The 15,235-nt window shown below is 39.8% G+C and overlaps 1 protein-coding gene across 1 annotated transcript in view; it reads left to right on the forward strand.

The window, feature by feature from the left end:
* Positions 1-15,235, forward strand: part of LOC102211830 (zinc finger protein GLI2-like) — a 100,817-nt gene that overhangs the window by 50,546 nt on the left and 35,036 nt on the right. The window contains exon 3 of the mRNA XM_005748370.2: positions 6,501-6,606. Coding sequence (XP_005748427.1) covers positions 6,501-6,606 — 106 coding nt within the window. The remainder of the gene's footprint in view (positions 1-6,500; positions 6,607-15,235) is intronic.

Raw genomic sequence — 15,235 nt, forward strand, 5'->3', positions numbered from 1 at the left:
GTGTGTGTGCGTGTGTGTGTGTAAAAGTCAAAGAAACAAAAGATACAGTTATAGGAATTAATGTGATTAAGTAAAGAGGAAAGACATGACAGAGCAGGACTAATGGGAACATGTAAAACAATAAAGAACAGAGATCATCATGAGAGAGGGAGAAAGCTGTGGAGTTAATAACAGAAGTGGACATAAAAAGACAAATAAGATAAATTAGTATCAACATCTGTTTATAACAAAGAGGAGGAAGATATTGAAACCAATAGAAAAATGGATAGAAACAGGGCTGATGGATTAAAAAAATAATAATTACAGATGAAACAGACAAATTTGTCAGAGAGACTGATATCACAGTGATGGATGGAGTGATTCACGCCTCCATTTTTAGAACTGACTTTTGAAAAGTCAAATCAAATCCTCTGATTAATATACATCTGAGGATTCGGAGAGTTATTTATCTCTTTTTTGTGTGGGATAGAAATAGAAAAGTAGAGATGGGTTAGGGAGAGGTGGCGACGTAGCTGTGGAGATGCATAACAGGAAGGAGATAAACAAATGAACAGAGACATAACAGAAAACATAGCCAGGAAAATTAAACTTCAGCCGGATGGATAGAAGAAGAAAGAAGAGAGATGAGACGAGTTTCACAGAGAGAACAGATTAGAAATAGAGACAGAAATGGAGCTAAAAGAGATTAGAAGGGACATAAAAGATATAAAATTAATATATAATCAAACTGGCAATATGAACAGAGATAATGGAAGGATAAAATGATGTTAATTAAAGACTAAATAGAGATAAATACAGAAAGAGGGGTGTCCCTAAATAACAACGATCTAATGAGACATCATTAGATAATATAACAGAGATAGGAGAAGATGATTACCACAGGAATGGAAGACTGAGTTATGTTGACAGGAGGTAGACAAATAAAAACAAAGGATCAAAAAAAGAAGAGTTTATAATGTTGTGAACGGAGATAAAAATGACAAGAAAAGAGATAACCTGTGATTGAAAAACTGATACAGAGGAATTGTAGAGATACAAGGACATAAAAGAAGACCAAATGAAAAAGAAGAAAATGAAATAAATAAACATGGAGATATATTTGGATATAGAGATGGCTGAAAATAGCTGTAGAGTCAAGATATAGAGCGAGTTAAACAGTGACATAAATAAAAACAGCAGATGGAAGTAAATTTAGGCAGAAGGATGATTAAAGAAGTTGATTCGTGGCTGTGGTGGCTGCAAATGGTAACAGAAAATAGAAACAGAAATTCAAAACAGACATAAGACTTAAAAACATAAATACAGATAACATTTGTGGAAGGATTTCAGTGTTTTTGAAGAGCTCCAGAGGTCCTTTAAATAGAGATCAGTAGAAATCAATAAAGGTATCAATAAAGCATGAACAAAGACACTGACAGTTTCCTCTCCGCTCCACCACGTGCTGCCAGGGATCGGTCTATTTACTGGTGTAACCTCTCTGCAGCACTTCGCTGCTCGTCCTCTTCACAGCTGCTGCCGTCTGACTTTTGAATGTCACGTTTGGAGCCTTTAATTAATGTGAAGCACTCCAATAAAAACACGCGACCGCGGGGCTTTTTCCACGAGAAACAGCGAGGAAGAGGAAGGGGCGGCGTCGCCCTCAACACGAGTCAGTCATGACTGGAACTCACAGGAACAGATACAAGCGTCTTCACTGCTAACCACAGATCAGTTTCACCCATTTAAAGACTTTTTTTTTTTTTGAAATCCAACTTGAAACCAATCAATAAAAAACTAATAACCATCAGAACTTTTTCAGAAGAGGAGGAAAAGTAGGACTCTCCCACCTGTGGTTCATTAGATTTGGCTTGTTTGTTGAGGTCTGCTTCATCTTCATCATCACATGAAATATTAGGTAAACACAGGTGTTACTGACCACATTATCAAACTGCTCTTAAATCCCACAGAAACATCTTTAACACTGTAAGTAAAACCTGTTTGTCTCTTTCATGCCACACTGAAGCAAAACTTTGTTCCTGACGTTTCTTCATCTTCTCTTGTGTATATCATAAAGACCTCGGTCTTGTTTGGTCACACTCTCTCTTTGTTAATAAAAGGTAGGAACAGTCAGTGCCTCGCCATGTTGGAGTTTCACATAATGCTGTTTCATTTCTTTTCACTTCAAAATGCCCATTTAGTGTCTATGCCTCCATGTGCACCACAGATACGGGTCCTAGACCTCCAAAGTCTGTGTTAGGGGGTTGGTGGGACAGCAGTGGTATGTGTTGGATTGTAGCTCCTGGTTGGGCTTAGAAACTAAGATGTCTTTATTAAATTTGTGTTCGGTATAGGTTTAGGCAATATAAATGACTTTCGGCATGGAAAACTACCAGTTTGATTTAGGAAGAAGTCTTGGTTTGAGTAATTAAGGATGGGAATTGATAAGATAAAGATAAAATACGGTTCCATTATTGATATCAATTATCGATTTGATTCCTCATTTAATTGGAAAACATTTTTCCGTCCATTACTGTCTCCTACTCCAGAAATATGATACCATTTTTAAGTTTTAAAAATGTTAAAATATTTAAGTTTGCTTGTTCTGTTTATAAGAGCTTATATGACCTTGCCCCGCACACACTGGGTGAGTTCATCACGTTTAAATCCAATATCAGTAGAAGAGTAACCACAGCCTCTAATGCACTGTCAATTCTAATAAAAAAAACAAAGTAAAGCTTATTTACGATAACCACGTTAGGACAACTTATTCATTGCAAGCACACAGGACTAAGAATAAGTTGCTTTTTCTGAGTGAGCAACACTAATTGTTTACCCACTGACAAACATTTCAATTTCTACTAAATTAAAAAAAGATTTGTGGTAACTTATTATTTTTAATTTTGCTTACATACGAATTGAATGCAACTAAATCACTTTATATTTTATCATCCTTGAACTTGAGAGATTTCTCGTGCAACACTTAATATAAACACTGTATGTGAGTGTGATTCACAAAAAAATAATTAAAAAAAACTCTGGTTACAGAGTTCAAATCAGAAAATTGCTGCTTTCGATTCATTTCTCTTCACTGCCATTTGTGTCTCTTTGCTTTTTGGTCTCTTGATTGAACAAAGAGGCATCACCTCAGATTTTTTATAGTTGTGGTGGACTTTATTTTGCTGTTTTTTGTCGTATCAGAGACTAAACCAGCTCTCCACTGAGTTTTGAAGCCAGCATTTGATTAAACTCTCTGTGTTTATAATGTCTCAGCTCAGCTGACGGTTTATACTGGTACATGCTGTCATTTTTGTGGCATTTGCATTTATTAATTCCAGATGTGTTTGTCAATGTCAGGAAGCAGGGTTTAGTCTTCCGTGATGACTACAACAGAGTAGAATGAAAGAGAAACACTTTCTTGTTTTTTTCTGTGCTGTTTCATCATAATGAGACACTGCTGAACTAAAAGCTGCTCTTCAAGAAACCTGGGACTCGATTAAGGGAATAAATAAAAGTTATTTGCCAGAAAACCATATTCCAAAGTTTAATGTTGCTCCTCCATGATTCACGTCCAGGAGATGGATTTGAATCAGTTTCAGTTGCATGAAGCCATATCACAGTCCACCTCCTTCTCACCATATAACCAGAGTTCACACTCGCCTAAATAAACTGAACTGAGTTTATTTAACAAACGGGTCAGTTGCGAAAGCACCAAAACAACCCATTTAGCGTCTTTCTTAATTCCCCCTCATGCTCTGATGAGTGACAGCGATGACCCAAGCACTTCATTCAGAGACATTTCCACACTGAAAAAGTGAAAGCAGTCACTCGTTCCAACTGTCGGCGACAGGAAACTGGCTCCCTCCTCAGCAGAGCCTCTGAATCGCGTCTTCCTCCAAAGCAAACACGGCCCAAACGATGGTGTGACAAGGCTGAGCTGGTCGCCTGAAGGAATCCAGCCCCCCGTCCCTGCGGGCCCCCCGCGGGCCCCCCGCGGGCCCCCCGCAGCTGGCCCAAAATGAAGTAAAGTGGGCTATTTCTGCAGGCGTTCAGGGACCGGGGCTGTCCGTCACGCTGTCAGGGGCAGAGTGAGAGGAATGGACCTGGAATGCTGACTCACTCAGGTCTGAGGCCCCTAGAGGCCCCAGGAGGCCACGTTATCCCTTCCCGCCGCTCGGTGGAGAGCAGATAATGATCCGTGGCCCTGACCCCGCCGCTCCCAAATCCCAGGTCACCCTGAGAGATTCCCGCAAGAGCGCCCGCAAGAGCGCCCGCAAGAGCGCCCGCGCGCGCGCGTGTGTGTGTCACACAGGAAGAATTTTAATGCAATCCAGAGATCAGCTGGCTCACCTCCTCCTCCTCGCTCTCTGTCTTCTTCGTCTCTGATCAGGCAGCCCGGAGTCGAGACACACCAGGATGCAATTAGCAGGACGTGAAAACTGCAGCGAGGACGAGCGAGGAGACGATGAGAGAACCATGTAGAGAGAGAGTCAGGCAATGCCCTCGTGGAGCTTTTCCAGATTAAAAACCTGAGAAAAATGTTAACAAGAAACATAACTCCATAAAGCTGAGCGAGCCACCCCCCAAAAGGCTCTGTTTATGTGGTGGTAAAATAAAGACACGACATCTTCTGTGGTTTCGTGTTATCGCAACAGCTAATTAGTTCTGATGTTTTGGGTAAACTTCCCAGATCCGAGAAGAACCCATGAAAGGAAAACAGCGCCTTAATGACAAATAAAAAGGGCCATTAAAAGGATGCTCAGAGCTTGTAAAAACAAACGGCTGGGTAAATGAGAAGCAGGAATGCACCTTTATTAAACACAACCTGGGCTTTGTCTTCATGCTTATCTGACACAAACAGTTTTTATCTAATGTAAGAGGAATCTGAGTTTACAGGAAAAAGTTAGATGCGTTTGGAAATTCTGCTTGTATTAAAACAAAACGACATCTGTTGCTACAGTTATTAGCTTAGCGTTGCATAAAGGCTGTAAATGTGGAACCATTAGCATGGCTCTGCTAGAATGCAACAAAACACCAATCAGCAGCTGGTTTGTAACTTATCTTTTGTGGGCAAAGTCAACATTTTGTGACTTTCTGTGACATCAAAATTAGATTTTCTGTTAGCTAGTCATTGTTTGTAGCTTAGCTACAATTGTGGATAACTTTAGAGATTTTAGCTAATGCCTTTCTTTGTTCTTTCACAGCCAAAGCTTGCTACAAAATCACTTTGTCAGCTCAGGCTGTCTTGCTTACTAACAGTTTCAAATCTCTCCTGAATCCTTTAGCTTTGATGTTGTTTCAGCATTCACTTCTCAATTTTTTGAACCTCAAGCATGCAGCATGGCCAGGTTGAAGACACCAGTCTATTGTCATTTTAATGATACACCAGTGGAATGATACAGAGGTCCTTAGATTATACAAGGGGAGATGTTGCAAGAGCTTGAGAAACAGGTTTTGTCTTAATGGCAACTACTGTCATTCAGGTTGGTTTCTCGCACTGGACCATGAAAGATGATCAGGGAAACTGCAGGAGTACAACATTTATTGTATTGCAGTTTGAAGTGAGATGCGTGGGTTGGATTTGTGGCTGAGATGAGGATGTTTCATCACTTTGTGTTGATGAACAATTTAGCATGTTCACTCAGGTGTCTTCCCATATGGACAGCTGAATGTTGTTTCCTTTCCCTGGATGATAGCAGGTATTCATCCATCATGTACTATAGAATCAAGGGCCCCAAAGCTTTAATTGCCTTATGGGAAATGTAGGCTCCAGCGTTTTTGGAGCTTGACTCATGCCTCGGATAAAAAAAAGTCCAGATACTCTGGTCTTTGTTGTTTTAAGTTTTTGGAATTACACCTCAGTAATTTATCCCAACACTGAGCCGACAAACACAGATCAGGAACCATGCATCCGGCTCTTCAATCCCAGAAACAGAAAGCACAGTCACACAATTTCCTCCTCCAGTAATTATGTCCGGCAAAACAACCAATAATCAGTCAGACACATGCACTTGTGTTTACACCCGACACAGGGGGAGTGTGTGGACTCTGTGTTGAGTCAGTTAAGGGCTTTAGCTGTGTTTTATGAGCCTGTTTGGAGCTCCAGAGGAGACTCAGGCTGTTTGGATGGAAAGAGCGTGAGTAGAAGAAAGCATTTTCCCAGCGCTGTCAGTCCCAGTTTGAGTCGGGGCTGCAGCTTCCCTCCACACAGTCCATCATCCCGTCTAGTTCAAAGACCATCTAGCTGCAGGTCTTTGTCAAAAGCCCAGTTGGATATCTTTTATGTTCAAGATGTAGGATTTCTTAGGACAACTTTGATTATTTATTTATTCCACTTCTCTTGTGTGATAGTGCCAATATTTTACACGAAAGTGCTCAGCTTGCTCTGAAATTCATGTTGCTTTATTGTAGCCCTTTTGCCTTTGAAATGTCTCTCTTCTTTTTTTGAAGTCTCCTCTCTCCCTCTCTGCCTTCCTCGGCTAACTCTCTTCTTCTTCTTCTTCTTTGCCTCTCTGTTGTTGCAGCCCCCCACCACATCTTCCCAACCTTCCACACGCCGATCCCGATTGACATGCGCCATCACGAGGGGCGATACCACTACGAGCCTCACGCACTCCATGCCATGCACAGGTAAGTGACCACCTTCTTCTTCTTCTTTCTGGGTAATTATCTCCAAAGAGGCTTCTTCACTAAACTGGCTTCAAGTCATCAGATCTTCTTGATGCAAATAGTTATTTCATATTCAGTTACTCCAGAACAGTACAGAGGTTGTTTTTTTCTCTTTTTTTTTTAACTCTGGAGGATTTGCTGTGATACCACGCTAGCTGATGAGAGCTGAACGTTTGCCAAGTTCAATATCAAAAGCAGATGACAACATGCTGACTTCCAAAGTGAATAATCAATGCTAGTTCCTAAATTTCCCCTCTACAGCCCTTGTTTCCGATACAGTTTGATTATGTGGGCAAGCTTTGCTCTTCTGGCTCCAGCCGTCTGGGGATGAAACACTCTGATGCTTGAGAAGTCTGAAGTTCAGCTGCTCGGATCCAAACTGGTAAAAATCTCACTGAGAAGAGAGGAAAATATTCTCCTTTAATAGCTGAGGTGCCACTAAGCAAGGCATTTTACCAGCAGGACGAAGATTTCCAGCTTTAACTGAGGTTCCCTGTTTTCAGAGGTGTTGAAAGTATTAAAGTTTTACTACACTGGAAGTTTTTGTCCTCAGTTTGATACAAGATTTACGGACTTCTTATGTAAATGCAAAGCTCTTTAAAGATTGATGTTTTCCTTTTAAGAAATAAGTTATATCAGATCAGGTCTACCAGTGAAAAATAAGAATAAACATGCCCACAGTGTCTGAGTGGATATACTAGTTACATTTATGGCTACTACTAGCTATATTTATTTCCCTTTCTGTTTCTGACTAAGTGAAAAGTTAAATAAAATTAAAGTTGGATGGTGTCAATCTGCAGCTCGCTCCATTAGCAGCGATCGGCAGGGCCGGATCCATCACTGATGACATAATACACCCCACCTCTGCCCAGCACCTCTTTATATTCATTAATGGCTTGTTGTGGAGCTAATCTGTGTGGTGCAGGCCGTGTTGCCCCCGAGCTAGCACCGTAATTAAACTCCTGGAGTATAGAGGTCACAAAACAGGCTTCAGTGCTGGTGGTGAGTCCGACTTCTGGGTTGCAGTGAGGTTCAGTCACAGATGAAATCCCATTTATTTTCTCTAGGGAAATTCACTTTGTTGAGAAAACACAGTGTCGGTTTTGTTCTTGCTTTTATTTAAAAGTCAAACCAGAATTTTTCCTCTGAATTCTCCAAAACCTATAACCGTGCAGCAGACTGAATGAGACTTTGGTTTCACTTCATTTCACAGTTTGAAAGACTCTGAAAATGTGTCTGGTTTAAAGTTGGTTCTCAAAACAGCGGTTAGGAAAGTCACTCCTTACGTTTTCAACTTTTATGGAGAGCTTTTGATCAAAATACATGAGTTTCATCAGCAGCTGGAGTCATTTGCAAGGTCAGGAATGAACTTCACAACAGCTTTGCAAACTCAATCTGCTGATGAGGTCCATTTAACACAATTTAAAACTCCAAAAAGACTTCTAAAGAAACTTTACAATAAAGCCATTATCCCACAGGAACTGGAGCCACGAATTCTATCGGAATCTTAAACCTCCCAGCTATTTGGGAAAAGTCATTGAGATGTCAGGTTAACCCCAATGGGGAACAGAACTCTTTCAAGTGGTGAAGTCGACCATCATCCATGTCCAAACTGCCTTTGACTCAACATATTTTATATGTAGATACATACTTCACTGATCTAGGTTTTAGCGTTGTTTCTGGTTCTGATTTTTATTAGATTTTCCTCTAAAAGGATGATGGGTCCACTAGAGGGTTGGACCATGTGGCTAACATGTTCCATTGATTGTCTGTCCGTAGATGCCTTGGTCTCTTGGGGTGGTTGAGGTCTGTTGAAGTGATATCTGATTAGGATGCTTCTAGGTGAGGGATTTTGGGTATGTCCTCCTGGGCAGACCCGGGACATGCTGGAGAGATTATATCTCTTGCCTGGCTTGGGGATGGGAGAGGGAGGTCTGGGCTTCTCTGCTTAGACTGCTATCCCTGTATCTTGACCCAGATAAGTGTATTTTTATTTGTTAAAATTAAATTCACTTTTATTTATTTAGCATCAATTCACAACAACAGTCATTTCCAGGTACTCTAGTATCTAGTATAGTAAGGTAGAGAGAAAACCCCACCGATCATAAGATCATCTGTAAGCAACACTATGATGATTCACTCTTATTGGTAATTACTTTAATTGCAGGATTTGAAGTTTAACTCGGGACCCGCCCACTACCCTTTAGATGAAGTATATGAGTCTGGTGATGGCTACTTCATAAAATTAACTGTCAAGATAATATGTAAACGGCATTAAGGTTAATTAAGGGTCTGGTGATAGATGGCAATATCTGAGATTAGTGACATTCAGGTGGTTCTGCAGGTTTTTTCCCCATTATTGCATTAAATTTCATAATTATTGGAAGATTTATGTTTGATTTAATCCATCACTATAATTTCATGTTGGTCTCTTCGAATGAATTTGTATGTAAGGAGCAGCTACACTGGCAATCCCAATTAAAACAAGAGAGAAACCAGGAGGAGGGTATTTGTTTTATTGACTTTAAACTAGAGCAGAGACATTATACACAGTCAATGGGACAATCTTGAAACACTAAAGATGGTGTTCCTACCCCTGCCCCCAAAGAGCTAGTAAAAAAGCCAAAATGGGAAACCAATCCGGACACATTAGAAGTTTATACTTGTTTCAGAAGTAGCTGTAATGTGTTTTCTGTTTTATAGGTGTGTGTTTTCTTTATTGTATTTAGTTTTAATTATTGGATTTTGAATCATTTTAAATTTCACTGATCTGCATGAAACATGCTAAAGAAACAGAATTTGATTAATGATTACTTGACTGGTTTGTGCTGCCTCTTGAAGACTGAAGTGGAGTATTCCTGCTGTGTCCCAAATTAGAATAAGGACAAATGTCTTCTCCCAAAAAAATACATCGTTAGCAGGAGTAAAGGCCTGCTAGTGTTAGAAAACTTGTAGTGAAATAATAAAACTTAAAGTATTTTAACAAAAACAACAAACAGAAACTGCACGTCTTAATTGTAAACTTTTAAAAAAAGTGAGCTATATAAAATCAGGCAGGGGGCTGCCGCATTCGTGGCACACTTTGAACAACGAGGAGACTTCAGAGTTACTTTATCACCGAAGAAAAACTGGCGGCGGGACAAAAAAAGTCAATAGAATCCTCCAAATAGTACTCTTACATTTAAATTCACAGATTTGATGGTGATGCATACTTCGCGCCTGGCGGAAGCAGGGCTATTCATCACGCCGGCTGGGAGAAGGGAGGGAGGGGGTAGGGAGGGGATGGCTGTCCGCGGACTCGGCCACCTTGATTAATGTGATTTGATCTTGACAGTGGACCCCTAATTCATCAAGACCTTGATCTAGCTGTCGCTCCCCCCTGCCTGTGCCAAATTCACCTAATTACAGGAACATTGCGCAGCAAATTAAGTGCGGTGTCATTTGTCGCCTGCCGCGGCACTTTATTACACACTCGTGGCAGCGTGTCAGAGGTCCCCTCCTTGATTGTCTAACATGACATCTTGCCGCCGTCCCCTTTATCATTGTTTGCATATACCGTAATGAGAGGGCTGGTTATTTTGTCAGGCCTGTCATAAAAAGCAGCCGAGGGAAAGCTTCTTCTTTTTTTCCCTCCACCGGATGCACAGGACGCTTTTTCTTCCCTCGCTGTTGCCGGCAGATGACAGTAAGGCAAGAAGGTTGCAGATGAGGAACACTTCCTCCTCCGTGATGGTGTCTCTGCGGACGGAGCGAGTCTGCAAACAGCATCATGTATAAGGCAGGGATCAGATCTACATATTGAAACTTTTGGTGGAACGAAGTAACTTTTTTGAGAAGACATTTTTAGTTCTGTAGATGGGGCAATGAAGGACACTTTCCTCCTGCTCTACAGTTTACCTGCTTGTGCGGCACTTTGACACAGTCCACATTACAAAGTGATTCACAGGGGCAAGAAAATAAAACTTAAGAAAGATATAACAAAAGACTAAAACTCAAGCAAAATCAGGAAAGTCTTTACCCTAGAAGTTGCTTTTAAGATCAACTTTCCTTTAACTTTAAAGTAAGTTTTTTACACTACCAATTTGAGTTCCTGGAGATCGTTCCAGACGTTAGGGTCCTGTTATTTTTCTGCTGGTTGCTTGACTCAAACTACAAACCTCTCAGAGATGTAGCTAGAAAACATGCCATTTAAGGCATTAGAAATAATTAACATCTTGCCATTTCCAGACCATCCAGGCTAAAGATGGGAAGTTTTTCCAGTTTAAATGAAGAAAATCTCCACTTTATGGACATGCATCAGTATGTATGAGACTGGACAGATGGAAAGCCTTCTTCAGGGGAGCCAAAGTAGAATAAGGGGAAATTGATCTCAGACAACATGGAAAAAAAGATCAGAATTCTTGTTCCAAGACATTTGTTAATAGATTTTTTCTGCAGCAATGGAGAGTAATGAAAGTTGTAAAATACTAAACTCAGTTCTTTCTGTCCTGGTTAAAAGCCCAGCATCTCAGTTCTGTTCGATTGGATGGGTTTTTTTTAGATGCCTTTGTGTCTGTAGATGCTAAACTCATGATGTGCTGGACAAAACTGAAATTAATATTGAAGCTGATACCAAGATTTCCAAAAGTCATAATTTTATCAAAGAACCAGCTAATGACAGAGATTTTCAAGTTAGAACCCAACAAGAAATTTCCCTTCTATACTTTATACACTGGGAAAAGATAAGCGAGGAGTTACAGCAGCTCATGAGACATGGACTTTGTGTTAAATTAAGCTAAATGCTTCCTGTTGCTTTTAGTGTCTTCTTGATGAGCTAACAGTATGTGTGTTAAAAATTCGACTCAGATTTTCCCTCCTTCATTTGTGATCAGTTGTAGTGAGATAATAGCCTGCTCTTTGTTAAGCTAGTACTACCATTGTTCCAAAAGATTCTTGTTGAAAATCTTTCACCATCTGAGATAACAGTTTGTAACTAGTAGTTAAACACAGTATTTTTTAGCAAGTTTCAGCTAGTTTCAGGTGACTAATTTCATTTTGATGATTCAGTCTGTTCATTTGGAAAAAAAATACTGTCCATCCAGCTTAGAACTGAGTTTTGTAAATTTGTCAAATTTGTGATCGTCATGACATTGACCAATCAGCTGAAAGGAAGAAAAATTGGGTCAAAATTCGTACTCGTAAGTTGAAACTCACACACAGCCAGGGAAGCGCAGAGTAGTTTTTTGCTTTGTGTCTGTAACCAAACCTTAACAAAAAGAATTTGTAACTTCTGCAAATATTTTTTCACAAACAAATTTTTTTACACACACAAATTCTCATCTATAGATGCACGGACATAAAGTTTTCAGATATTTTGGTTTACAAGGTTACAAAACTAACTAAGCATTTGATTTACAAGTACAAAATATTTATGACAACAATTTGAGCCAATAGTTTATCAGGGTGTCTTCAGCAGTAACTCAAATTACTTGAAAGCACAACATATATAAAGAAAATAAATGTGGCCCAGAAACAGACTCCTGTGGCACACCACAACTAACAGATACCTAAGAGACACAGTTTCACAGCTATATAACAAAAATGAATACAATGTTCATGTTAAAACGGTACCTCTGTCCACACAATTTTTCAGCTCAGAAAAAAGCTTCTCAAAGTTTTTTTTTTTCAATTTCAATTTAAAGCTAGGCTTACATCTGCTTGTTAACATTGATTTCTATTATTTATTTGTCATTGCCTCACATGTCAAATGGAAAACACAGTTTTAATATTTAATAGAAAGACATCCAGAAAAATGTTATTTAACAATAAACACAACTTCTACACATCAGTGTGTAGACTCAATTTCTAAACTTATCCATACTTCATTAAAATTTGGTTTTTAGAAACGCTCATAAATAAAATAAATCTCCTCAAAGCTTTAAAGAGAAAACAAACTGAGGATGAAATGATTAATTGACTTCTGAAGCAGGCCGTGATTTGCAGCCCCATCTTCTGTTTGTTTGTATCTAGGTCATTTCTTTTACCTCATGAGGCGTTTGGGGGTTTCAGGTTGGCGATGGTGGAGGAGGTGGAGGGGGCATTGTTGCCTGTTAAGTTTGAGAGGTCTGCTTCACGCAGCAGACTCATAAACCTACAGTGGAAGTTTATTCAGTGGCGCGCTGCTGCACGGCGTGATTTATCTAAATCAGAGAGCTCGCCGGGCCCGACACCAGAGACGAGAGTCACTGTCACACTGTAATTCATCTCTGGTGTCATCCATGTATATGTGCACACACTCACAAATAAAACAAAAATAAACAGAAGGATGCAGAAGAGTCCATATAGCTCAGATGCATCTTTTACTGCACAGGAGTTTTTGAGGATCAAAAGACAAGATATGAAGATATGCTGTTCATGTGGAGGTTTAACTGTGAAAAATTAAGCAGAAATTAGTCATAATAGCATTAGAGATCAACTCAGTGAAACTGATGTTTCAGAGTCTGTCTGCCAGTCTGTTACCTCCAGTTTAAAAGCTTTGTAAAACACAGGAGCAATCACGGCTCGGCTGTTTTTTATTGTCTAACTTCATGATCCATCAGCAGCACTAACAACTTGGGAACCAGACGAATCCAAGAGCTTATGTGCAGAATGCCTCTGGCCCTCCTCCTGTTCAAACCAGGCCAATCACAGCCGTTTATCTAATATAGAGTAGGCCTAAAAAACAACCTAGATGGCTGCTGCTGATATGGCCTTTTGAATCTGCCGTTATCCGGTAAAAGAACTGGTTGGCAGATTTCCTCTAAGAGAGCATTTAAATGGACCTGAAGTCTTTGTTGATAAGAAAAACATGCTGGTTGCACTGTGTCCCACATCCTGCTATACTTCTGTTCTTTAGCTAGGTAAAGATTAATGTGTATAATAATGCATAATAGTGCACTGTAAGCTAAAAACAGAGCAGAGGGGGTGATAATCAGAGAAAACATTCAGAATTTCAAGTTTAAAGTCATTAATTTGTGTTAAAATTAAAATTAGATTATTTTTTACATAGAAAGCATTAGATTTGCAAAAACAGTCTCAGAAATCATCAGACATAAAAGTCAAATTTATGAACTTTGCCAGGTTAAAATGACACTGCAGTGTATTTTGCCTGCAGTTAATGGCCTGATTGCTTCTACTGTAAAATTTAACATTTTAATATCTGTGAGCACTAACTTACCTTTAAAGCCGGTTTCAAGTGGCCATTAGAGGAACTGCACTTCTTTGCGACGCTGCATTTTTCAGTTGAAGAAGTTGCCGCTTCATTGCATGCAGTGATGTAAAAACTTTTGAGAGTTCAGAAATGTGTGTTGTACATTTAAGTTGAATTAGATCAGATTTGAATGCTTGCAGATAGAAAAGCAGCTGTAAAAGAAGTAACAGTAGATGAAAAAAGTCTCCCGATGCATAAAACAAATTGCGCTCAGTATAATTTGAAGAACTGAGATGTATACCATAAGATTAAATTTTTTTCTCACGAGACAGAAGACAGGGATCCTCTTTGTAACCACCACCTATTTCCGCCTCTCCCAGGCGGCTCCTTCCTGTCTCAGCCTGCTGCATGGCGCCAAACCAGGACACGCTTCGAAGGTCGAGCATTGTGCTCAACCTGCAGCCTGCTGGCACCTTCTGAACATCTGAATATTACATGACTAGCTCTTAGTGTTCTTAAACAAAGCTTTCAGGTTAGATTTAAAGAGAGAAATATTTATATTCTCATCTGATTCAGACTGTGATTGTTGGAGGAGCTTGTTATCATGGTAAACAACCCAACTTAGGCTGGATTCAAAGACAGACAGGCCTCAGGCTGTTACATGACGAGAGTGTTAATATTTCAAACAGACCGAGGGGCTGATTATGTTTTTGGGTGGAAAATCAGATCTTTATCGTGTGCATGGGGAGACAGAAAAACATTGCCTCAGTCGTGATGCAACCCAACGCTCTGGCTGTGAGGCAGTCAAGTCTTTGTTGGATGGACGGACAAGGGAGAGAGTGTATTTTTAATGAAGCAGCCATGTGAGAGATAGAAAAGATTTGGTGAGCGTTAAGCAGAGGTCGTCGCACAGATGTGGAGATGACTGACTGAAACATCAGCTGTGGGTTCAGATTCAAACCACTTGAATGAATAATGATAAGAACTTTTTCATTTTGATTAAATGTTCAGTAGTTTTATTGACATTTCTAACTTTGAAATTGGTCAAAACCCCGAAAGGTCCTTCGAGCCTGTGGTTAATAAGAAATAAAAGAATTCTTTTCATCTAGCTGAGAAACTTTCCTCCTTCACGAGAGGTTTTTGCTGACACCGATGATTGACTTTGGCAGCGACTCTTTGAAATTCCGCTGTCGTGGTGAAACATGAGATCAGCACATTTTAGTTCAATTAATACTTGATGATAGAACTTTTATTTTCTCTTCCTGCATCATGTTCTCCATTAACCATTGGCTTTCAGGATAAAATTTCTATTTTTTTTAAAACACATGCTATGGTTTAATCAAAAAGTGCACCTTCAAACTATGAACTCTCTCTTTCTCTTGAATTACTCATTGAATTTTACCACTTTGACAAAGCCCCTCT

This window comes from Pundamilia nyererei, unplaced genomic scaffold (genome assembly GCF_000239375.1).
Source record: "Pundamilia nyererei isolate P.nyererei 1_Seehausen unplaced genomic scaffold, PunNye1.0 scaffold00220, whole genome shotgun sequence".
Lineage (NCBI taxonomy): Eukaryota > Metazoa > Chordata > Actinopteri > Cichliformes > Cichlidae > Pundamilia > Pundamilia nyererei.